This window comes from Lipotes vexillifer, unplaced genomic scaffold (assembly GCF_000442215.2).
Source record: "Lipotes vexillifer unplaced genomic scaffold, Lipotes_vexillifer_v1.1 scaffold225, whole genome shotgun sequence".
NCBI lineage: Eukaryota > Metazoa > Chordata > Mammalia > Artiodactyla > Lipotidae > Lipotes > Lipotes vexillifer.
In genome coordinates, this window is record NW_006787630.1 from 2,596,165 (window position 1) to 2,620,906 (window position 24,742).

General features: G+C 59.1%; 2 protein-coding genes across 2 annotated transcripts in view; both read left to right on the forward strand.

The window, feature by feature from the left end:
• The window catches only part of SHC2 (SHC adaptor protein 2), a 29,094-nt gene extending 22,223 nt beyond the window's left edge, over positions 1-6,871 (forward strand). The window contains exons 14-16 of the mRNA XM_007460455.1: positions 1,349-1,492; positions 3,329-3,639; positions 6,704-6,871. Coding sequence (XP_007460517.1) covers positions 1,349-1,492; positions 3,329-3,639; positions 6,704-6,871 — 623 coding nt within the window. The remainder of the gene's footprint in view (positions 1-1,348; positions 1,493-3,328; positions 3,640-6,703) is intronic.
• Positions 6,872-14,540: 7,669 nt separating this feature from the next.
• On the forward strand, positions 14,541-15,806 carry C2CD4C (C2 calcium dependent domain containing 4C). Its single transcript, XM_007460426.1, has one exon. It carries the CDS (start codon positions 14,544-14,546, stop codon positions 15,804-15,806), a length of 1,263 nt encoding a protein of 420 aa, XP_007460488.1. The 5' UTR covers positions 14,541-14,543.
• The last annotated feature ends 8,936 nt before the right edge of the window (positions 15,807-24,742 follow it).

The following is a 24,742-nucleotide window of genomic DNA, read 5'->3' on the forward strand; positions in this document are numbered from 1 at the left end:
TCAACCACCCAGGGCGGTTTCATCTTCACTGCTACTTGTGAGGAAGCTACTCCCATTCTCTCCATTTTGCAGAGGAGGATACTGAGGGCACTGAGAGGTGACCTTACTTGCTCATGCCCACAGAGGGTGGAGCCGATGTATGAGCCCAGGTGTCTGCGAGGGTTAAGGATATAATTGGCATAAAGCAGAGATCGCGGCTGCGGGCCCTTGGGCTGCATTTGGCCACAGTGTATTCAAAGGTCATTATTTCCCTGCCAACGATTAAAAATGGAGACATTTAGAAATGGATTGACACTTCTGGGGGGAAAAAAATACACACGTGTCCTTTGAACCTAGGAAAAGATGCTGAACCTTGCTCAAAATAAGAGAAATGGAAATTAAGTTCCCCCAGGATGTGCCATTTCTCACCTACCGGGTCAGCGAAAATCCAACAGTCTGATAATACACGGTGGTGAGGCCTTGGGAACAGGGCAGAGGCAAACTGGTGAGGATCCAGCAGATCTGGACCGAGGTGCTGAGGGACCCGGGGAGAAACTCCACCAAGGATACCTTTTCATAGTGTTGTGGCTTTTGAACCATGTGAATGCTTTATACATTCAAAAACAAAACTGAGAAAAGAAAAGAAAGGAAAGCCTAAAATAGAACGCAAGCAAACAAATGACCTGACCACGTATCATGCTGATAACATAATTACAGGGAGAGCAGAATTTTATTGTTATTATTTTTTTTTTTTTGCGGTACACGGGCCTCTCACCCCTGTGGCCTCTCCCGTTGCGGAGCACGGGCTCCGGACGCGCAGGCTCAGCGGCCGTGGCTCACGGGCCCAGCCGCTCCGCGGCACGTGGGATCTTCCCGGACCGCGGCGCGAACCTGCGTCCTCTGAATCGGCAGGCGGGCTCTCAACCACTGCGCCACCAGGGAAGCCCTGTTATTATTTTTTAAACGTGGAGATTTAACATAAACATTGGGGTTCCTGCCTTCGCTTGAAACTGGGAAGCTCTGGCCCCCTGGCCGCTTTCCTGCCTGGCAGACGGGCGTAGGTGTGTGTGTGTGTGTGTGTGTGTGTGTGTGTGTGTGTGTGTGTGTGTGTGTGTATGTTTATTCTGCTGGATGTTTTCTGAGGTTTTTATTTTTTTATCTGTTATTAGTTTATGTCATTACTTTTAGAAAATTCTCAGCCACTATATCTTCAAGTATTTCTTCTGCCTTTTTCACTCCTGACCCTGCTGTGCAAAAGGGCGGGGCTTCCCTCCTGGAGGGAGACAGGGGTGGGCGGGGCTGCCCTCCAGGGCCCTCGTCCCTGGAGTCTCCCGGCTGACCCCACACCCCTCCGGCTCCCCAACCCCAGCCCCGCCCGGGGATGGCTACGTGCAGGCAGACCCGCGGGGCCCGCGAGACTACGAGGACCACTTGTACGTCAACACGCAGGGTCTGGACGGCCCGGAGCCCCTGCAGCCTGAGGACAGCCCCAAGAAGGACCTGTTCGACATGAGTAAGTGGGGGCGAGCCAGCCTGCTGGAGGAGGCCGGGCCCGAGCAGCCCGTGGCCTGATGGGAGATGCCCTGCGTCCTCCCCTTCGGACTTCTCCCCAGGTTATAGGGTTGGGGTGGGGAAGTGTGCTTCCTATGGTTCTTCCTCCTCGGTGGGACCCTCCAGTCTCTTGAGGGTAACCCAGCTCCCTCTCTATGGGGGAAGAGTGTGATGGGGGGCGTTCAGGCGTCTCTTCTCTGTGGGACGCCTCAGTCTGCAGGAGGCCTAGCTCTCCATCTCTGGGTCTCCCCAGTCTGATGAGGGAGTTTAAGCTCCGTCTTCATATGACTCCATGGTCTGAGGGAGGAGGCCCAAGCCCCTTAAAATGGAAATCCCAGCCTAATGGGGGACCCCCAGTCTGAGGAGGTAGGCCTAATCCACACGTTGATAAAGTGACTAGCTGATGGTGGAGGCCATTCCTCCTTCCCTCTGGATTGCCCCAGCCTGAGGGAGGGCTCAGCCTGATGGGGGAGGTTTGGGTCCAAAATACCCTCCTTTCCCACAACATCGATATTATTTATTTGTTTGTTTATTTATTTTTGGCTGAGTTGGGTCTTCGTTGCTGCACGCGGGCTTTCTCTAGTTGCGGCGAGCGGGGGCTGCTCTTCGTTGGGAGCGCGGGCTTCTCATTGCGGTGGCTTCTCTTGTTGCGCAGCACGGGCTCTAGGCGCGCGGGCTTCAGTAGTTGTGGCTTGCGGGCTCTAGAGCGCAGCCTCAGTAGTTGTGGCACGCGAGCTTAGTTGCTCCGCGGCATGTGGGATCTTCCCGGACCAGGGCTCAAACCCGTGTTCCCTGCATTGGCAGGCGGATTCTTAATCACCGTGCCACCAGAGAAGCCCTGGAAATGTCTTCCTTCACAGTTTGCAAAGCCTCCTTCCCCCCACCGACAACTCGATTTTTTTGTCATTACAGTAGTGACATGACACCTGCACCTGCTGTGGCCCTGCTGGCCCCTCACAGCAATTTCAGATGGGAAAGGAGGTGCTCCGGGTGTGAACTCCTTCTGAGGCAGGCTGTCCCCCTGGGTGACCAGCCAGATGGTCCAGCAACCTCAGTGGAGAAAGTGATGCTTGTTGCCAGGCGCCCATTAGAAATCCTGGGGTTGCCTCTGATTTGCCCTCCTCGGGTCATGTGCTCATCCCCCAGCCAACCACTAGGCCAGGGGTGCGAGATGAATATGCTGATTGGCCAGGACTGGTCACATGTCCTGGGAGCGGGAGGCTGGGTCCGCTTCCCCTAGGTCACTGGAGGAGTCAGGGAGGAGTGATCCGGAGGGACCAGAAGTGGAAGGTGGCTGGAGGCAGAGCACAGACACGTCAGGGCAGGGGTCAGGGCTGCGACTGCACTCCAGGGTGTTTGAGCTATGCGGCCACATCTCGGAGAGGGTGACTGGCTTGCACGGTGTCACGATGGTGCCTGCTGGGAGCCTTAGGAAACTTAGGAAGACCGTCCGGAGCTTTCCCATTAAGAGTTTGGAAAAGAAAGGGGTGCCTGCTGCCTACCACCGAGGTGGAGAATGTAGTGGAGGCCCTGGCCAGTGCGGTCAGACGAGCTGCTGAAACAAGAGGCATAAACACTGGGAAGGAAGCCAGTGTAACAAGACAAGAAAAAGAAGCAGGTGTGCACCTTGGAAAGAAAGACATGCTCGTTCTTTGCACATGCTTAGAAAATCCAAGAGAATATATTGCGTTACTAATAGAACCAATAAAAGGTGAAGGAGCAGGTCCCCCCAGCCCAGGCCCCTCCCTCCCCGCAGGAGGCAGCTGCCCCCTGCCTCCCGCACGGTCTTCTCCCACAGGACCCTTCGAGGATGCCCTGAGGCTGCACGAGTGCTCCGTGGCCGCGGGTCCGGCGGCAGCCCCCCTTCCCGTGGAGGACCAGTGGCCCAGCCCGCCGACCCGCCGGGCCCCCATCGCCCCCACGGAAGAGCAGCTGCGGCAGGAGCCCTGGTACCACGGCCAGATGAGCCGTCGGGCGGCGGAGAAACTGCTTCGAGTGGACGGGGACTTCCTTGTGCGGGACAGCGTCACCAACCCGGGGCAGTATGTCCTCACCGGCATGCACGCAGGACAGCCCAAGCACCTGCTGCTCGTGGACCCCGAAGGCGTGGTAAGGCGGGCGTGGGGGCGGGGCAGGGGCGGGGACGGGGCCGGAGGCTGCGTGGGGTGGGGTCGGGGAGAGGGCCTGGGGCAGGTGTGGAGCCGGCCTCTCCCCTCAGCCCGGGGCCCAGGGCGCCCGCCTTTTATGCGCCCTTTAAGTTTAATGAAGTATGTTTCAGATCGCAGAGCCCTTTACTCTGTTTCCCTTTACCCGGTATTTTAGAACTTACAAAGTATTTTGCAGTTTTAGAAGGCTTTTAGGTTTTACCAAGGACTTCCCAGTCTATAAAGCATTTAGAGGGGTTACAAAACCTTTTCCAATCTCAAGGCCTTTTAGGACCTACAAAGTACCATATTCCATCGTTTGCAAGATGCACGTTTTCCCCCCACATTCTATCATCGCTAACACATCTCGCAAACAGTGATGTCTTTGAGCGATAAATTTGGTCGTTTCAATTTCTAACGTATCTGAGGGTTCACAAAGCACGTCTCCATTTACAAGGAGTTTCAGGGCCTGCAAGTTACGGAATTGCTTCAACCCTCTGGTACACACTTGCCTCTCATTTTGACATCTCTAAAGTCTTGATTTTTTTTTAAACCATCAACTGCATCACCTTTTTTTTTTTTTTTTGCGGTACGAGGGCCTCTCACTGTTGTGGCCTCTCCCGCTGCGGAGCACAGGCTCCGGAAGAAGCGCAGGCTCAGCGGCCGTGGCTCACGGGCCCAGCGGCTCCGCGGCATGTGGGATCTTCCCGGACCGGGGCACGAACCCGTGTCCCCTGCATCGGCAGGCGGACTCTCAACCACTGCGCCACCAGGGAAGCCCCAGTGCATCACTTTTATCATTACTGAACTTGGAGGTTTTTTCCTCTCCTTGTGGTACATAAATTGTGAGGCATCTTGCAGCTTCCTTGAGTCAGTGAGGTTTGGCATATTCTGTAGCTCCTAAAGCATGTTAGGGTTTACAAGGCATTTTCCAATCTACAAGGAGTGCTAGGGTTTTGAAGGGTTTTCCATTGTCCAAGGGCCTTGGGCTTTGTAGGGCGTTTCCCTGGTGAGAAGGAGTGTGGGGTGTTAAGGGCCTTCTCAGAGTTTACCGAGTGCTTTTACCACCTCCAGCTGAATCCTTGGCGCCGCCCTGGGGGGCTGCATGTGCTCCATGCCCTACACGGGGTGCACTGGGGTGGCAACTGTGTGGCCTGGCCCAGGTGGGGGCCACGGCTCCAGGCCCCTGTTCTGTCAGTTCCCTGAGCCACCTCCTTCCTCGTGTCTGATCGCAGTGTTCACAGCTGGGACCTCAGCCTGGCGTGCTGTCAGCTCTCCCCTAGGCCTAATCCCCTCTCGGGTAAACAGATCTCCAGGATGAGAGACGCTGTAGAAGGTTCAGAACCTCCTTACATACTTGGCTAACATGCAGGTTCCCAGGTCCTGTCCCCAGTGCCTGGGAGATAGGTGGTTTGCCGTGGGCCCAGGCATGTGCATCGCCGGCCCGCTCCCCGGGTGATTTGTGCCCAGCGAGTCTGGCATCGCCCATGAGTGTCTGGCAGCTGGTGGCCAGCAGGTGTGTGTTGCGTCCAGGTCTATACGCAGGATGCTAAGATTTTCTCGTTCTAAGATGCAGGTGGCTTTTAGATTTGGTGGTTCTGATTTGCAGATCCATGTCTACAAGATTGCTGGCGTGTATTCATTTCCTAGTGCTGCCCTCCCAAATGATCACCAACTGGGCAGCTTAAAACCACAGAGATTTATTCTCTCCCAGCTCTGGAGGCCAGACGTCTGACACCAAGGCGTTGGCCTGGCTGGTTCCTTCTGAGGCTCTGAGGGAGGATTGGGTTCAGGCCTCCCCCTCAGCATCTCATGCTTGCCGGAAATTCTTGTTCTCTGGCTTGTGGACACATCACCCCAGTCACCGCCTCTGTCTTCTCGTGGCCCCTCCCTGTGCCTCTGTGTCCAAGCCTTTTCTCTTCTTATAAGGATGCCGGCCACTGGATTTGCGGCCACCTGAGTAATCCAAGATGAACTCATCCTTCTTTACTCTTTTTTAAAATTAATTTTTAAATTGAGGTGTAGCTGGTTTACAATGCTGTATTAATTTCTGCTGTACAGCAAAGTGACTCGGTTATACATACGCATGTACATTCTCTCCTATATTCTTCACCATTATGGTTTTCCCAGGATATTGAATATAGTCCCCTGCGCTCTACAGTGGGACCTTGTTGTTTATGCATTCTCTATATAATGGTTTGCATCTGCTAATCCCCAACTCCCAATCCCTCCCTCCCCCACCCCGCTCCCCCTTGGCAACCACAGACCTGTTCTCTATGTCTATGAGTCTGTTTCTGTTTTGTAAATAAGTTCATTTGCATCATATTTTAGATTCCACATAGAAGTGCTATCATATGATATTTGTCTTTCTCCCTCTGAGTTACTCCACTTATATAATGGTTATCTGCTAATCCCCAACTCCCAATCCCTCCCTCCCCCACCCCGCTCCCCCTTGGCAACCACAGACCTGTTCTCTATGTCTATGAGTCTGTTTCTGTTTTGTAAATAAGTTCATTTGCATCATATTTTAGATTCCACATAGAAGTGCTATCATATGATATTTGTCTTTCTCCCTCTGAGTTACTCCACTTAGTGTGATAATCTCTAGGTCCACGCACGTTGCCGCAAATGGCGTTATTTCATTCTATTTTATGGCTGAGTAGTGTTCCGTTGTACCTGTGGACCACATCTTCCTTATCCATCAAGGTGAACCCATGTTAATCACATCTGCAAAGAGGCCTTTTCCAAACAAGAGCCCATTCACAGGTTTCAGGGGTTAAGACGTAGACATATATTTTTTTTGGGGGGGGGGCACCATTCAACCCGCTACAGGAAGCGTGGCCCCAGAGCGCTGGTGCTTTTGGAGCCTGTGTCCACACGTAGTTCTGGAATTCTGAGGCTGATTCTGTGTTTGAAGTCTCTGACCCAGTGGTTCTCAGCCTTGAGCGCGAGCTATCGGAGGGCTCGTGAGGACGCAGCTCCCCGTAAGCAGGTCTGGGGCTGGCCTGAGAGTTTGCCTCTCCGACAAGCTCCTGGTGGTGGTGATGCTGAGGCCTGTGGCCCCACAGGTGCGGACCAAGGACGTGCTCTTCGAGAGCATCAGCCACCTGATCGACTACCACCTGCAGAACGGGCAGCCCATCGTGGCAGCCGAGAGCGAGCTGCACCTGCGTGGTGTCGTCAAGCGGGAACCCTGAGCCAGGTGCGTCCGGCCCCGTGGGCTCCCAGCCCCCATTTGCCAGACTTTTCTCATCTTAAACACTAAGATGCACATGCCACAGAATTCACCCACAACTCAGTGGGTTTCAGTGTCTCCACAGAGCTGTGCCACCTTCCCCCATCTAATTCCAGAGCATTCCATCACCCCCAAAGGAAACCTGTCCCCATCAGCAGTCGTGCTCTGAGTTGTTTAGGGTAACTCTGTGTTTAACTGGGGGTAAAAAGCCCCCGGAGCAGGTGGGTCTGGCGGGGCTGGAATGAGGTGGGGGCCTGGCTAGGCAGGGGAGGATGCGGCTGAGCTGGGGCGCAGAGGTGTCTGGGTGGCAGCCACAGTCTTTGGGGAGCAGACAGAGGCAGGACCCGGGGATACAGGGAAGCTGTGAGCCGGGGGCTCAGCTCGCAGAGGGAAGGGGTTGGTGGAATTTCCCCAAAGGCTGAGAGGCGCTTCTGGGCCAGGTTGGGCTGCTCTCCCGTCCCCATGACAACAGTCTCTTCCTGCCTCCTTCCCCACTCAGCGCTGGCCTGCTCCCTGCCCCCAGCCAGGCCTCGGCCACCACCGCAGGCAGAGACAGGATTCCCAATCTGGGGCAGGGCTCCAGGGATGGGGGTGGCCTGTGGCACACCTGAAACGATCTGTGGCACCGTGGGGCCATGTGTGTGCACGTGCCGGGGTCTGACCTGCTTCCCTTCTACTCCCTAAGTTGTTTGTGACCCGAGAAGCAACACTGATGGCAGCAGTCATAGCTGCTAACGCAGCAGCTGTTGCGTCCAGGCCCTGAGCTCATCCCCTCTCCACGTCTTCACTGACTCCCATGCACCGCTGACAAAGGCACTGTTAATAGCGTTCTCAGCAGCACAGAGAGGTTAAGGGACTACCCTAGGTCACACAGCAAGACCACGGAGGAGCTGGGACTCGAACCCTGGCCCTCAGCCTGAGGCTTGACGCTGGCTCACTTTGCTGCCTTGTAACTGAGGTCTCTGACACCTGAAGCCGGGTCTCCGGTTGCTGTCTCTGCTGAGCCTTGGCCTCTCCTTCTTTCTCCCCCAGGTTGTGGCTCTCAGCATGTGGCTCCTGTCCCCGCTCCCCCCGATGGCCCTGTGGTGGCCTTAGGGGCCCTCAGCCTTTCTCTGGACCCTGGTCGGGCCGGAATCGCCGCTGTCTCTCCTTCCTCCGCGTGGGTCTCTGGAATCTTCCTTCTCCAGCTGGCCCTGGGCTGGGCTGGGCTGGGTCAAGCCCGCCAGGAGACGGAGCCCACGACCCCTTTCTCCCACCGAGCCCTCTGCCTGCCGCCAGCCTTCACCTGGAGTGAGGGCACACATACCAAAGACAGAGCCTTTTCTCGCCTTTAAAGAAAGTATATCAAAAAGCAGCCATCTATCTCGGAGCCCTGGCCTAGGTTCCTGATGGGGCAAGGAGGCACCGTTTCCTTTCCCGGCTGGACGTCAGCTCACCTCCCTGGAACCAGCGGGTCCCCAGTTCCCTGGCATGGAGATGGATTCCTGTCCTGGCCGGGTTCAGATTTTCCGCCTGAAAAATTAGTGCACAGTTGTCTTTTGGGGGGAGAATCGAGGTGCTTTGGGCCCTCAGGCCAGGGCAAATGCTGATGTGGAAGTGGGGGGCAGCCTTGGGATGACGGGGGGGTATCCAGGCAACCCCAAGACAACGGACCCGGGGGGGGGGGGGTCGTGAGGCCCCCGCCCTCCCAGCTGTCAACCTGCACTGGACACTTGGACTCTTGTTTGTAATTAAACCTGGGAATGACCACGGGGCGCGTGAGCCGTCCTGCGCCTTACAAGGCCCTCTCGGGGTGGGGGTCTGGGTTCAGTCTCCTGCGGGGGGAAGCCAAGGCAGCACCGGATTTGGCCTCCCCGTGGCGGGAGGAAGAGGCAGCCAGGCCCTGGCTGTGCCCCTGTTGGGGTGGGGGGCCGAATCCCCTGACATTTCCCAGAATCTCAATCTTATCCTGAGATAAAGCACACTCCAGCTCCTCTGTTAAACATACCCCCAGCTTCTCTTTGGAAACACTCTATCTCCCCAATGCCAGAAACTTCTGTCCTTCGAGATACCCCCAGATATCTGGCAAAAAGCTCTTTGTTTTCTTCTCCAAATAGCTCCTAACTTGTCCTGAAAGACGGCCTGACTTCTCGGTCTCCCAACGTCTCTCGTCCTCATTTTCCTGAGAAGACCCCAGTTGTCTCTCAGGCCCCTTTATCGACCTCAAAGCCCCTACCTCTCCCGCATGCCCAGCTCCTTGCTCTGGCACCCGACTCTCTTCTCCTGACCTTCCCTCACATGATTTCTACTTCCCAGGGAGACCCCCATCTCTCCCCAGGACCCTCCTTCAACCCCTCCCACAAACATGGAGGCATCCCTCCCAAGGAAGGCACCCCAAGCCTCACCACATCCCTGCCAGGCTGGGCCACACCCCTACCCAGGGTCTGGCTCTGGGGAGGGGCTGTGCTTTCTCTGCTGTCAGCAGGCTCTGTCCCAGGCTGTGGAGGGACCTGGTAAGGGTGTGGGCAGTGAAAGCCACTCTGGTCTGCCTGTAACTCTTACTTCAGAGACCTGGAGACAGAGCCACCAATCCACCCATCCATCCATCCATCCACTCACCTACCCACCCACCCATCCATCTACCCATCCATGCATCCACTCACCCACCCATCCACCTGCCCATCCATCGTTCATCAGTCTACCCACCTATCCATCGCACATCCATTCATCTAACTACCCATTCACCATTCATTTGTCCATCCATCCACACCCCCATCCTAATATCCTTTAATCTGCCTTCATGACCTCCTCTTGTCCACCTGCCAGGACCCCTGGTGGGTAATGGGGATGCAATGGTGACCAAGACAGACCCGCTCTTGTGGAGTTTGTCAAATGACATTAATTAGCATGTCACTGCTAAGTGTGTGATGACAACCATGGGAAGGGAACTTAGGGGCCTGGAGCTTAGGGGCCCCAGGAAATCCAGGAGAATGAGCAGGGAGCCCCCGAGAGAGGAGGAGAGAGATCTGGACGGAAGGGATGGTGTGTGCAAAGGCCCTGAGTGTGTGGAGCACAGCCTCTTCAGGAGACAGAAGGATGGCCAGAGCGGCTGGAAGGGAGATCAGAGGGGCGGTGGAGTGGGGGGGCACAGCTGGGCAAAGCTTGGTGCCAGAGAGAGCCGCTTGGGGCCTTTTGAGCACAGAGGTGATAAGATTCCCAAGTGGGAATTAAGCTGTGGGGGACAGCATGGGACTGGGGGGTGGCGGGCAGAAAGGACCGGGTGGGGGGTGGGGGGCGAGTGTCAGATTCTGGAAATTTGTAGGCCATTCATCCCTAGCTCTGGGTCCTCTGAGGCCCAGGCTCCCCTTCAAAGTCTCTATCTAGCACCCCACGCCGGGCATGTGCTAAGAACTGCACAGACTTGCAGTCCTGAACTTCTCCCCACTTTACAGATGAGGAAGTAGAGGCTCCGAGGAATGAGGTCACTGCCAAGGCCACACCGCTGGGAGATGGCAGAGCCTGGGTTCCAACCCCGTCACCTCCCTATCCTGCTCCCTAAGTTGGGAAAGCCAGGCCTGGGGTGCCCCACGGTGGCGGGGGCTGGGAGCCTGGGTCCCGCACAGCTGGCTCCTGCCCCATTCTACCTTCAGTTATTCAGTCAACAAACGCTGCTTGCCCCAGCTTTGCCCTCAGGGAGACTTGGGTAGGGAGGCAGTAGAGACGGGGGTTCAAACTCCACCGTGCCACCTTGGCCAGTAGCTTCCCTTCTCTGAACTGGGTGCCCTGTGGCTTGGGCCTCCCTTGTGCCCCAGTGTCCTGCTCTGTAAACTGGGGATGATGGCCCTCCCCCGATGCGGGCTACCCTGTGCCTTGGTGGGCCCGGGACCCTCCTGGGAGCTTGCAGACAGGCCTGCTCCCCCTTTTCCAGGGAAGGAGGCGGAGCTCAGAGGGGAGGCCACTGCTGGGAGCCAAATGGGCACCAGGTGGCCCCTCTGGACTGGAGCTCAGATCTCTTGCAAGCCACCTCCTGGTGCTTCCTCCCAGCCACCCTTAGGTCTGCCACATCCCCTTCCCCATTCAGTGGGTCCCTGGCAGGGTGTTGAGGATAAAGGCCACCCAGCCTGAGGTGGAGGGGGCCCTCTCTCCAGCTTGAGCCTGCATCCTGCAGCCTCCCCATTTCTGATTCCAAGACGGCTGCTGCTGAGGGGGAGAGTCCTGGGGGGGCTGCCACGCCCATCAGCTGAGGGCTCTGTGGACCAGGAGAGGTTCCTGTTTACAGAAAGGGACATGGAGCTGGGCTCCGGGCTGAGCTGACCAGCTGGAAGGGCCCCCCCCAGGGTGGGGTCCCCAGCCCCACAGGGCAGGCCTTCGGGACCTTCCCCAGGTGCCTTTCCCCACCCCCTGCCGTGCCTCAGTTCCCCCAAATGTGATAGGGTGGGGATAGGAGTGGGGCTTGCGGCTGAGCTGGGCCGTGGTGGGGTCAGGTCCTGGGGCTCCTCGCCCACTGAGTCCCCTTCTACACCGGTAGCAGCATCTGTGGAACCCGCACTTAACTCACACGTTTCTGGGCCCCATACTAAGCGTTTTGCAAATAGTACCTCACCCTGTGGAATCTTCACTCTGACGCTGCAATTCAGGGGCAGGTGTTATGCCCACGGACTGCTGAGGACACAGAGGCACAGAGAGATTTGGACACTTGCCAGAAGTCACACAGCAGGAATAGTTGGCACCATTCCCCACCCCCTGCCGTGCCTCAGTTCCCCCAAATGTGATAGGGTGGGGATAGGAGTGGGGCTTGCGGCTGAGCTGGGCCGTGGTGGGGTCAGGTCCTGGGGCTCCTCGCCCACTGAGTCCCCTTCTACACCGGTAGCAGCATCTGTGGAACCCGCACTTAACTCACACGTTTCTGGGCCCCATACTAAGCGTTTTGCAAATAGTACCTCACCCTGTGGAATCTTCACTCTGACGCTGCAATTCAGGGGCAGGTGTTATGCCCACGGACTGCTGAGGACACAGAGGCACAGAGAGATTTGGACACTTGCCAGAAGTCACAAAGCCGGAATAGTTGGCACCAGGATTTGAACCCGGATACAAGGCTCCGGACTAGCGTCCTGAGCTACTCAGCGCAGAGACCGGCACAGAATAAACTCTCACTGCCCTCCTCCCCCAACCCAGCTGGGAGGAAGACCCCCGCTCCCAGCGAGGCGAGGGTGTGTGGGGAGCGAAGCCCCAGTACCCAGGCCAGCCTGTCATCAGGACGCCTGAGCCGGTCACCTCGCCATCCTTGGCGGTGGCTCGAGGCCCCTGCAGGGAAGCGTATTGTTCTAGGGTCACCCTTCCTACTGTGGCACTCCAGGCCCAGCGGGGGTGACTGACATCAACTGAGTAATTGCTCGAGGGTATTTTTCATGAGAGCCGAAGTTAAGGTTTCCCGGGCTCTGTTGGGCTGTGATGCAGGGGCAGGCAGGGCAGGCTTCCTGGAGGTGGCAGTGAAGTGATGCATTCATTGGTATCTGCCTCCTTTGTCAGACTGTGTGGCCACGCCACTGTTGCCCCCAGAACAAAGGGGGGCTCAATGTTTGCTGGGTGAGCAAAGTTGAGACAGGCCTCTTGAGGGAGCCTCACTTTCCCCATCTGGACAATGGGATTCTAAGCCCCACCTCACTCCAAGGTCAAGTGGAAGTGTTGGAGGGGCCTCTGTCCAGCTCCAGCTCAGTCCGCCCCCTGTCCCCTCTTCTGCTGTTGAACCAGCAGTCGCTCCAGACCAGCCCCCATCCCAGCTCCAGCCGCGACGACGCTCGGGGACATTTCTGGAAGAGAGGAGGCTCCTGGAATATGATAATTAAATAAGGTCTAGGCATCCCCTGCTCTGCATCAGTCTTGGCAATACATTATCTTGCTGGACTTGGGACTGGTCACTCGGCCTTGGATTCCAGAAGAGGAAACTGAGGCTGGGAGGGAGGAAGGAGTGAGGAAGAGGGGGGCCAGCAGACCACAAGGGTGGAGGGTGGAATCCCAAGACACGCTGTGGTCTCAGAGCTGCCAGGCCTGAGTCTCCTGGTCTTACCCTTGCTGGTTTATCTACCTGTGAACTGAACTCTCTCCTTTCTCCCCGAATCACATTTTTCCTGTTACATTTTGTCATGGGAGCCACCAAACCTACGGTTAGTATTTACCTGTGTATTTCTGTATTGGCATCCTTCCGACCAGGACACATCACAAAGCTGGCAGCTGCATGCCAGTCACAGCCATGTTCCCAGCGTCCAGTAGGTGCTCGATAAACATCTCTCCCATGAAGGAGCAGCGCCCTGGCCGGCTTCTCGGGTGTCTGCACCGAGCCGCGTCTCGGCGGCTAGCTCCTTGTTTCTAGAAAGAAACCTTCACCTTCCTCATGTGCAAACTGGAGACAGCCATAGGACGTACCCGCCGGTTTTTGTGGAATGAGTTGGGGGGAGGGCGCTAAGGGCCTGGAACTGAGAAAGTGCTCGGTAATAAATTCAGCTGCCGTTATTATTATTGCTGTTCTTTTACTCGTCAGCGTAAGTCGGGAAATGGCCCTCAGACGAACTGAGGCAGGGGCCTGGGGTTTCTAGGGGCGTCAGCAAACCGCCACCACCTGCCTCCTTCCCCCCACCCCTTCAGTCCCCGAGTCCCGGCGAGGCTCCTCGGTTCTGCCCGCCGGGGGCTGCGCAGACCGCCCGCCCGGTCCCCGGGGCAAGCGAGGCGGGGGCGCGGCGGGGGGGGGGGGGGGGGGCGGCCCCCCCCCCCCCTGCCGATGCAGGGGACGCGGGTTCGTGCCCCAGTCCGGGAAGACCTCACATGCCGCGGAGCGGCTGGGCCCGTGAGCCATGGCCGCTGAGCCTGCGCGTCCAGAGCCTGTGCTCCGCAACGGGAGAGGCCACAACAGTGAGAGGCCCGCCCGCTGCCGCCCGACCGAGGCTGCGCCCGCGTCCCCGCGCCCCCAGCCTTTGCGCCGAGACCCCGGCGTGTCCGCGGACCAGCCAGCCTCGGCCACCGTCCCCGGGCAGGTGAGTTCGGGGCCCCGCCACGCTCCGCGGGGGCTGCTAGTACCCCACCCCCACCCCCAGCCGAGTCCCGCGGGGCGGGGTGGGGGTCAGGAGGGAAGGGGTCGGTTCGCCGCGCCGCCAGCCCCCAGACTCACCTCGATGCCTTCCCTCACCCCGATGCCTGGACCCTCGGCCCGGGAGAAGCCACAGGTGGGTGGGAGCTTGGGGAGGGGCGGAGCTGGGACACCCCAGGGTCCACCGTACGCCTTGGGGTGTCTTCCCCCTGGACTGAGCGCGGACCCCTTTAGAAAGCGCTTTGAGATCCTCAGAACGGGGGTGGGGGCGAGAGTGGAGCCGCAGTCCCCTGGGAGCTTCCCGAGAGTCGGCGCCGCCCCCACCTCCCGGGCCGGGCTTCGGCACTTGCAAGTTAAGCGCGATTCCTCCGGGGAGGGGAGGGGAGGGCGAGCCCACCCCGCCGCTGTCCTGGGCCTCAGCGCCTTCTGCCCCCGCTGGCCCCCTGCAGGGCTCCCCCCAGCGGGTGCCGGGAGCCCCTCCTCCAGCCCCCGCGTGCAGGGGAGCCTGCAGCTCCCGACCCCCGCCTCTCTCCCCGGGCTCCGCAGATCCCTCCAGGCTTCTGCCTCCGCCCCGATGAAGAAAACCAACATGTGGTTCTTGGAGCGGCTTCGTGGGTCAGGGGAGAATGGAGCTACGGGGGCCGAGGGTGGGGACAGGGCCGCCAAGGGGCCCCTGTACAGCAACGTGCTCACGCCCGACAAGATCCCAGACTTCTTCATCCCCCCGAAGCTGCCCGCCGGCCCCGCGGAGCCGGAGCCTCCGGCTGAGCTGGGGCCCTCGACCCCGGAGCAGAACCTGGCCCCTGCCGCGCCCCGCCGCGCCCCCCGGAGCCCCCGGCTGCCTGCCAAGCTGGCCGCCGAGAGCAGGAGCCTGTTGAAGGCGGCCACCAGGCACGTGATCCAGATCGAGAGCGCGGAGGACTGGACCGCCGAGGAGGCGGCCACCAACGCCGACCCCCAGGCCCAGGGGGCCATGTCGCTGCCCTCGGTGCCCAAGGCCCAGACGTCCTATGGCTTCGCCACGCTGGCCGAGAGCCCCCACACACGGCGCAAGGAGTCTCTGTTCCATAGCGAGCACGGGGCTCTGGCGCAGGTGGGCTCCCCGGGCACCCGGCGCCGTCGGGGGGGCGTCAAGGCCAACGGGGGCGATGGGGCGCCCAGGGAGGCCGGCGGTGCCCTCATGAGCCCCGGCCGCTGCGTCAGTGGCGGGGAGAGCGACACGGGGTCCTCGGCCGAGTCCTCGCCGTTTGGGTCTCCCCTGCTCTCGCGCTCCGTGTCGCTGCTCAAAGGCTTCGCCCAGGACAGCCAGGCCAAGGTGAGCCAGCTGAAGCACTCGGTGGGCCGCCACGGCTCCCTGTCGGCCGACGACAGCACGCCGGACCCCAGCCCTGGGGCCCGGCGCCGCCTGGCCCGCAGGGCCACCCCGGAGCCCGGCCCCGAGCCCGGCGCGGCGCCCCGCGCGGAGCACGCCGTGCGCATCGGCCCGCGGGGCAGCGTGCGGCTGCTGGCGGAGTATGAGGCGGCCCAGGCCCGCCTGCGCGTGCGCCTGCTGGCGGCCGAGGGCCTCTACGACCGGCTCTGCGACGCCCGCAGCATCAACTGCTGTGTGGGCCTGTGCTTGGTGCCCGGCAAGCTGCAGAAACAGCGCAGCACCATCGTCAAGAACAGCCGCCACCCCGTCTTCAACGAGGATTTCTTCTTCGACGGCCTGGGGCCGGCCAGCGTGCGGAAGCTGGCGCTCAGGATCAAGGCGGTGAACAAGGGCAGCAGCCTCAAGCGGGACACGCTGCTCGGGGAGAAGGAGCTGCCCCTGACCTCTCTGCTTCCCTTCTTGTAAAGGCCCCCACGCCCCCTCCCGCCGGCAGAGGAGACCCCACCCCCACCCGGATCCGGCAGGGGAGGTGGTTTCCACTCAGGCTGCCCGGCCCTGACGCTGTAGCCCATGTCGGGGGTGTCCTGGGTCATGCTGCTTTCCAGAGGAGAAGGGAGGGGGCTGCGGGGGAAAAGAAGGGGGCAGCTTGCAGGGCTGAGGGTCCCCCTGTGCCCCAAGTTCCATGCCCCTGCCTCACCCCTTCCGGAGTTCTGGAACCTGGGCCAGGAGGCAGCGAAGGCCGATCACAAACCCCCGAGGCTGCCGGTCCTGAGGCGCAGTCATATCTTCTCCTCTGCTGCCTGAGCGTCCTCCTGCCCCCGGCCCGCCCCCCCCCCCCCCCCCCCCCACCAGCCATTAACAATGAGGCAAGACCCTCCACCAGCAAAAAAGATTAGGACTTGCTGAAGGCTCAGATGATGGTTAGCTTTTTTTAGCAATAAAGTATTTTTTAATTAAGGTAAGTCCATTGGGTTTTTTTAGACATCAAACTATTGCACACTTAATATCTTGTAAACATAACTTTTATAGGCACTGGAAAACCAAAAAAAATCATGTGACTCACTTTACTGCGCTATTCGTTTTAGTGGGCTGGCTCTGGGCCGTCCTCGGTCCTCCCAGGCTCCGGAGGCGAGAGCCGCGTCTGAGAGCCACTGCCTGACAAAGACAGGCAGCCGTGGAGCAAGTCCCAGAAGATGAAGATGGGGGCGATTGCTCCCCTGCTGCCCTCGAGCGAGACAGCCCTCCTGTCAGCCGTTTTCCTCCGGGACGCTGCGGCCCTGCTGGGCGCGGGGAACTTCCCTCCCCTGGAGGGGTTGCTCAGGACTTGCCCAGAGAGCAGCGCCAGCCCGGGGGGCCCCGTTCCTCCCTGGCCCCTGCGGTTGGGGGCTGCTGCCCCTGCCGCCTCCTGTGCATTACCCAGGAAGTGATGCCCAGTGCCTGATGGCCTTGACGTTTACTCCACTCGTGTACGTAGGTTTTGGTTAGGGTGGGTGGAACAAAGGGGAGGCTGGGGAGACCCTGGTTGTGGCTTTTCGTGCTGCTAAAACAGCTGCATGGGTTCAGTTGTGTCAGTATGTGGGTCCTTGAATGATTTTTGTGGAGGTTTCCTGCTCAACGAAACAGAAACGATACAGTTTGAAGCAGGGGCCAGGCAAGGCCAGCTCTGCCCCTTCACCCCTCCTGGGCTGCCTGCTGGGCGAAGATGGACCCAGCCAGTCTGTGGGGATCCTGGGGTGCCCCTCCCAGTCCAAATGTTGTCCCTCCTGGCTCTGGGTCTCCAGATCATCCTGGGGGAGGGGTGAAGGAGCATGTTTCCCTCCAGAGCCCCGGGGGGCGGGGGGAGGAGCATGTGTTCCCTTCTGCACATGTGGTGAGACATACCTGTGCACCTGTGAGGCTGAGAACCAAAGCCCTTGGCACTAGGGTCCCTTGCTGTGCCCCCTCCTGGGCCTCTGTCCTGGGCCTGCTCCCTTAGGCCCTCTGCTCCGGGGGACCACCGGGCCAGGCCTGTAGGTGGAGGGGGCAGACAGCCCTGCGTGGAGTGAGATGCTCAGACTCTCAGCCCCCTTCTCTGACCCTGACTGCTCACATCCCCGGCTTTCCTTCTGGGGGCCCCCATTTTATAGGCCCCCGCACTGTTTGACGTCTGTGTTTGAAATTGACTGTGGGTACATCTTTAAGACAACCTCCCCCAAGTGTTTGTTTATAACTGCTGTTTTTAGTGCAATAAAGGTGTTCCAGGGATGCGGGGGTGGAGATCTGCTGGCTTTGCTGTTTAATAACAAGAGAGGAGTTTTGTCTTGAATTCCAGGGAGGGTGGCGGGAGCCTTCGGGATGAGTGAAGCCCTCCCCAGCCTTTTAGAGCCTCTGGGCCTCTCCTGCTTGGGGTGGAGGCAGGGAAGCGAGACTGCAGCAGGGCAGGGAACCCCAGGCCCTGTTACGAGGACATGAGACGTTCATCCCGCAGGTGTGCGTGAGAGTGCTGCTCTCGCCCCGCCAGGGCCGCGAGCATCCCACCTCATAGGTGCGGAGACCCCGCCTTTCAGTCACCCTCCCGAGGCAGCCTGGCCCAGGGCCAGGATATGAATCCGCGCGCCCTCACTGCAGCCACTGGGGAGAGCCATGCCAGGATCGGCCCCTTCCGCGCTCTGACCTCCTGGGGACAGAGACTGGACGTGCAGGGTCGTCGTCGAGGGGGACCCCCTCAGACGCCATCAGCTGCCAAAGCGGGAGCGCCGCCGCTGCCCTGCCCCTCGCTCCCGTCTGGTCTGCCCCAGCCCCTGCAGTCAGACAGGAGGGCAGCCCCCACCCTTGTCACACACCCTGGAGACCCCTGCCAGGGTCAGTGGGTTGGGGGTGTGGGAGCCATTCACATCTGTGCCATCGCACAGCTTGTTCTCTCTGCTTGGAATGTCTCCCGCCCCTCAACTTCCCTGCTCTCAGGCTCTAGCTGAGATGGCGCCTCATAGAGGAAGCCTTCCTGGCCCTCTCTGCCGTGTGTTCCCTGTCCCACCTCAGCTCACAGGCTGTCTGGGGTCGTGTCTGTCTCCAACCCCAGGGCCGGCAGGTTTATCTCCGTGAAAGGCCATCTCCAGCCCCAACACTGCGCGGGGCCCCAGGGAGGCTCCTCACAGTGTGTGAATCCGTGGAAAGCCGTGGCCTGACTGTGTCTCTGGGTTCCTGCAAGGTTGCTGGGGAACCGGGGAGCTGGCAGTGGAGGGCGAGGGTCCCAGCCCTCCCCCTTGCTCCCCCTTGAGGAACTGCCCGCTCTTTCTAGCTTGGGTCCGACCCTGCCTTCCCCTGTCCCCTGGGAAGTGGCTTCCTTTCACTCAGGGACCCGGGCCGGGGGACAGGCCTCGATCACGGAAGCCTGGGGGTCAGGCAGTGCACAGGGATGGGAGGGTGTCTGTGCAGCCTTCGCGAGTGTGGGAGCTGCAGCTGGTGTGGGCTGCGTTTGCTCCATTTGACAGGTGGGGAAACTGAGCCCCAGGGTGTGGAATCAGACCAGCTGTTCCCTCACCAACCTTGTGCGGGTTGGGGTCCTGAGCAGCCCCCACCTGCTGACAGCCCGCCAGATGAGCTGCACTAACCAGGCCTGGTCGGGTTCCAGGATGTGTTGCCAGGGCAACCGGGCGCCTTCTTGCCTGTTCCCCACCAGCCACTCATGGATGGGCAACCGGTGCGTGTGCGTGTGCGTGTGTGTGTGTGTGTGTGTGATGTATGTTTGCATGCACACATCCACGTGCCTCTGTGCACATGTGTAACTGTGCTGTAGGCCGTGTGCACGTGTGTATGTTAGTGTAGCCACGTGAGTGGGAGAGAGCAGCCGTGTCTGCACATGTGTGACAGTGTGGGCATAAACACGTGCGTGCACGTGTGTGCTCGCATATCTGTGTGGATTGTGCACATGTTTCTGTGTGTGCACCCTGTGCATGTATGTAACCGTGTGTGCACAAATGTTGCTGTGTAACGTGTGGCTGTGCACATGTACGTGTGTTTGTGCACGTGCGCTTGCGCTGTGGCTGTCCTGTGCAGCCCCCAAAGGATGCCCCCAAAGACATAAATGGACTCAGGAAGACCCCCTCCCTCCCCTCTCCATGCTGGTTTCCCTCTGGGAACACCCTCTCCCACGTTCTCTCCCTCTACCTTGAGGTCTCAAACCACTGCCTCTTCCCCAGGGCAGCCCCCACCCCAGTGAGGTCAGACACCCCTTTTATATTCCTGGTTAGTGTCATTCTCGGCCTTGTAATATTGATCCTATCAGAATAGTCTGTTGTTGCACCTGGAACATCCCAGTGAGGTCAGACACCCCTTTTATATTCCTGGTTAGTGTCATTCTCGGCCTTGTAATATTGATCCTATCAGAATAGTCTGTTGTTGCACCTGGAACATCCCAGTGAGGTCAGACACCCCTTTTATATTCCTGGTTAGTGTCATTCTCGGCCTTGTAATATTGATCCTATCAGAATAGTCTGTTGTTGCACCTGGAACATCCCAGTGCTCAGCCCAGGGTGCAAATGAAGGTGGTGTCAGCGCTCTCTCCTTCCAGCCCGGCTACCATCCAACATCTTCCTATTCTCAGGGGGCGCTGTGGTCATCCAGGTCCACCACTAGCAGTAGGCACCTGATTTGGTGAAGATCGCAAAACCATGCCCCTTTCTCAGAGTGGGGCCAGCACAGGAGACAGCAGAGCGAAAGATGAGGAGTCAAAATGCCAGGCAATGTGGTGGGCACCTGGATCCAGCTATGCCTGCAGTCCATTTCACCATTTCAGTTCAGAGGGCCAATAAATTCCCTTCTTTGCTTAAGCCAGTATGACTTTTTTTTTTTTTTTTTTTTTTCATTTGCAGCCAAAGATCACTGATACAGCATCTCCAGTCTGAGGAAGGAGGAACAGCACCGACCTGGGGTGCCCCAGTCTGACACGGGAAAGGGAAGCAGAGAAGGAGGGCAGCATGGGGAAGGCCTGGGATTTGTATATCCCACAGAGCTGGAGAAGGTGGCCCTGGAGTGAGGGGATGGGCTCCCATCAGGGCATTCATCGAGAAAGGCTTTGCAGAAGGAGCAGAATCTGAAACAGGGAAGGAGCGCTGGGGCAGCAGAGACATTCCGGGGGGCTTGGGAATCCAGCCCGCAGTAGGCCTCCATCCCACCCCACCACAGCCCTGATGCACTGCCCACCCTAGTCTGTCCCCTGCCTTCACCTGCCGCTCTGAAACCTTCCACGGTTCCCAGGGCCCCACACCCTGGCATGGGAGGCCTGCTACAGGCGCCCTGCCCTGCAACCCATGCACATTCCCGGCTGCTTGCACTGTGCATACGCCTCCCCCGGCCTGGTGCGCCCCCCTCACTGGCACCCCATGTCCGGGGTCTGGGAATCTGAACCCTGACAAGCGAGGGGAGCGTTCCACGGCGGAATTCAAGCCCCCGATTTTTCACTCGCCCTGTGTTCTTGGGCAACTCACGTGGCTTGTCTGGGTCTCAGGCTCCCCACGCGGTCGCTGTGATGGGTCCATGCGCGGCCGCAGGCGCAGGGCAGCGATGATATTAATCTAATCACGTCAGGATTTTAATTACAGGCCCGGTCAGATCCACTGAGGCCCGGGCTCCCCTGGCCTCCGGGTGCCGAGGGCCTCTCCCCCCACCGCCCCCGCCCCAGTGTGGGATTCAATTAAGCCTTTGTTTTCTTCTCAGCTCCTCCGCGGGTGGGAGGGAGGGGCTGCCCGCAGCCGGCTCTGCTGACGCGAGGAGAAAGATGACTTCAATAAAAAGGAGCCGCGGGTGGGGAGCGGACCCGGGATGCGCACCCCTCCCCCGCGAAGCCGCCTGGCCCAGGCCGCAGTCCGGCTCCACTGCGAGCAAGCTGGCCTGGCTCTGGGGCCTCAGTTTACCCGCGCCCCCCACCACCACCCCGTGCAATGGGGACATCGCGCACTCCCTCCAGGGCACATAAGCTGCGCACATGCAGTGCAGGGCCCGTTCACGAAGCCTGTACCGAGTGAGAGGGACGACCCCCTGGATCCTCAGCGAGACGCTGCCGCCCCCACTCACACATGGGGAAACCGAGGCCGGGCGAGGCAGAGGGGCCTGCCCGAAGCCACCCAGCTCACAGGGGACAGGACGCAATTCGAAGCAGCGCCGGGCGCAGGGCCCGAGCCCCCCACCCCGCCCGGGCTGCCTCCGCACTCCTGGAAGCCCCCTTCTGCCCGTGCGGGGCCCCCGGCTCGCCTGGACCACGCCGCCCGGGCTTGAATCCTGACAAGTCAGCGTCCTCCCTGTGACCGCGGTTGCCTCTCCAGAGCCCTGTCTCCTGCCCCTCGTGGTGGGGGCGGAGACGAGGGCAGACGCAGCACAGACGCGGCGCCCAAACCTGGCCCAGGGGCGCCGCTGCCGGCCCGGCCCAGGGCTGGGCGGTGAGGCTCTGCCTCACGCCCTCGCGCGGTAGAGGCTTTCGCCGTGCCCAGGGGGGTCTGCGAGGTGATCCGTGTCCCGCCCGACAGGACTGGCCATGCCAGGAAGACCAACCTTGCGTCTTAGGGTGGCCTTGCGTGACGGCATCAGTGGGCCTGGAGACTGAGGTCGGCTGGTGGGCGATGCGGGCGTCACACCGGCACTGGCCCGCCGTGTGGGGCTCGTGGTGCCGGGAGGCGCATAAGTGGACGGTGGTGATGGCGAGACCCCCTCCCCACCCTCCTCCCTTGGCAACCTGTGTAGCCTCTCAGGTGCCTTCAGGGAGGTCTGCGAATCCCTTCCAGAGAATGATCAAACCCCAGGGTGGTTTGGAGGACCCCCGAACTTGCAGTTGGTGTCAGAATTGGAGACTGTGCCCTCTGACCTTCCAGCTTGGCTAACTCCCCACCGCCGCCCCAGCCCTTCCTAGGAGCTCAGGGCCTGGGTTGCTATGGTGACGCAGGAAGCCCCCCTCCTCCAGCCACCTGACTTTTATGCTCAGCCACCCCTGCTTCTCAGCCAGAGGTGCCCAGCCCCCCACAGCCCACTCTGCCCCCCAACATTTCCTCAGCTCCCACAGCCAAGCCACAGAAACTCCTTCCTTGTTCCTTGAACTCGGGGAAGAGATTCAGCATCCCCACACGCAAAAGCGGCCGCGAAGCTCATCTCTGGGGGCTGGGCTGACGGCACCTTCCAGTCTTCAAGTGCGTGCCGGGCCTGCCTTCCAGTCTCCAGCCAGCATCCCCATCTCTTCCTGGCCTTCCTGGAATCCACAAAATGGTTGCTTCACACGTGGTTTGGGATCTGAGTCACCAGAACCCCTACCTGCTTCTTGGGCGAGGAGGTGCAGGGCACAGAACCGATCCGAGGTTGGGAAATTCTTAACCCCCCCCGCCCCCCCCCCGGGCACATCGAGGAGGCTGGTAGCTGGAGAGGTGGACCCTGCAGGGAGGGTGGACTCTGTCTTGAGGACAGTGGGGAGCCTCGGGGAGCGAGGGCCTCTGGTTAATGTTTTAGACCCTGCAGCATCTGTGAGGAAGGGGCACTGTTGGGTGGCATGGAGACTGGGCTGGGTTTGCTGCTGATTCCAGAGGAGGTGGGAGGGCGTTGGGACTGGGCTGGGCAGAGGTGGACAGGACACATTTGACAGAGACCAAGGAGGCACAGCGTCCGGGATGTGCTGGCTTGGATGTGAGGTCTGTGTGGTGGGGGATCCGCGAGATCCTCTCTCTCTCGGCCCCATTCAGTCCTGCCCGCTAGCAAACCCAGCTCTGCCTTCCAGATGCCCAGAATCGACCCTGCAGAGAGGGGACCACTGCACATGACAGCCGGGTGGACCTCAGCACTGAATGTTGTCCCGTGAAGGACACTCTGTGCAATTCCACAGGTCTAAGAAGTTCAAGAACAGCCAACATGAGTCTTTGGAGACAGAAGTCAGGCCACCTGGGGGTAGTGGCCAGGAGAGGTGAGGATGGCCTCTGGGGAGCTCTGACAGTCGGCATTTTCATCTGGGTGACAGTTGCTCGGTGAGTTTATTTATAAATGTTCGCTAGGCTCGTAAGGGCCAAGTATCCAGAAGATGCATTTACAAAATTCCTACAACTCAACAACAGAAAGACACATGACTCAATTAAAAAATGGGCGGGCTTCCCTGGTGGCGCAGTGGTTGAGAGTCCGCCTGCCGATGCAGGGGACGCGGATTCGCGCCCCGGTCCGGGAAGATCCCACATGCCGCGGAGCGGCTGGGCCCGTGAGCCATGGCCGCCGAGCCTGCGCGTCCGGAGCCTGTGCTCCGCAACGGGAGAGGCCACAACGGTGAGAGGCCCGCGTACCGTAAAAAAAAAAAAAAAAAAAAAGGGCAAATGACCCAAATAGACACTTCTCCAAAGAGGATACACAAATGGCTAATACCCCATGAAAAGATGCTCAACATCATTAGTCATCGGGGAAATGAGAATCAAAACCACAGCAATAGCACTTCACACCCAAAAGATGGCTGTGATCGGGAGAACGGAAGATAAGCAGGGCTGGAGAGGATGTAGAGAAATTAGAACCTTCCAGCTGCCCAGGGAATGTGAGATTGTGCAGCTGCTATGGAAAACAGACTGGCATTTCCTCAAAAAGATATACGTAAAATTACCATATGACCCGCAATTCCATGCCTAGTTATACTCAGAAGAATTGAAAACTGTTCCTCAAACCAAAACTTGTGCGTTAATGTTCATGACAGCATTATTCACAGCAGCCAAAATGCGGAAACAGCCCAAACGTCCATCAACAGACGATGGATAGACACAATGTGTCCCTCTACACATGGGAACATCACTCAGCCATGAAAAGGAGAGAAGCCCTGACACTCGCTACCACGTGGACGGACCCTGAGAACACGATGCTCAGTGAGAGAAGCCAGACACAGAAGGACCCACAGGGTGTGGTTCCACTGATGGGAAACGTCCGGAACAAGCAGATCCACAGACACAGAGAGTGGGTTCGTGGTTGTCAGGGGCTGGGGAGGGGTATGGGGAGTGATTGCTAATGAGGACGGGGCTTCTTTTCAGGGAGATGGAATGTTCTGGAGTTAGAGGTGATGGTTGCATGTTGTGTCTGTACTAAATGACACCGAACTGTTCACGTTAGAATGATTTTATTTTATGTGACTTCAATTTTTTAAAAAGTTCACTGAACTTGATGTACTTACATTTACCGTATATAAACTATATTTCATTAGAAAGGACATGTAAAAAGCATTTCCCAGAACTTGCTCATTTCTTGCCCCCTCTTCGGCCCCTGCCCAGGTCAGGTCCCAGTATCCACGCCCACCGTGGCACTGTCATAACCCCCGTACCTCCCCACCCTAACCCCAACCGTTGCTCCCACATCCACCCCATCAGCCCTTTCCATTATCCTCCCCCATCCCCCCCCCCATTTTCCCACCGTCCCCTCCCCTCCTC

Excerpts from the sequence above, each read along its gene's own strand:
- C2CD4C (XM_007460426.1), top strand. The coding sequence starts at position 14,544 with ATGAAGAAAACCAACATGTGGTTCTTGGAGCGGCTTCGTGGGTCAGGG.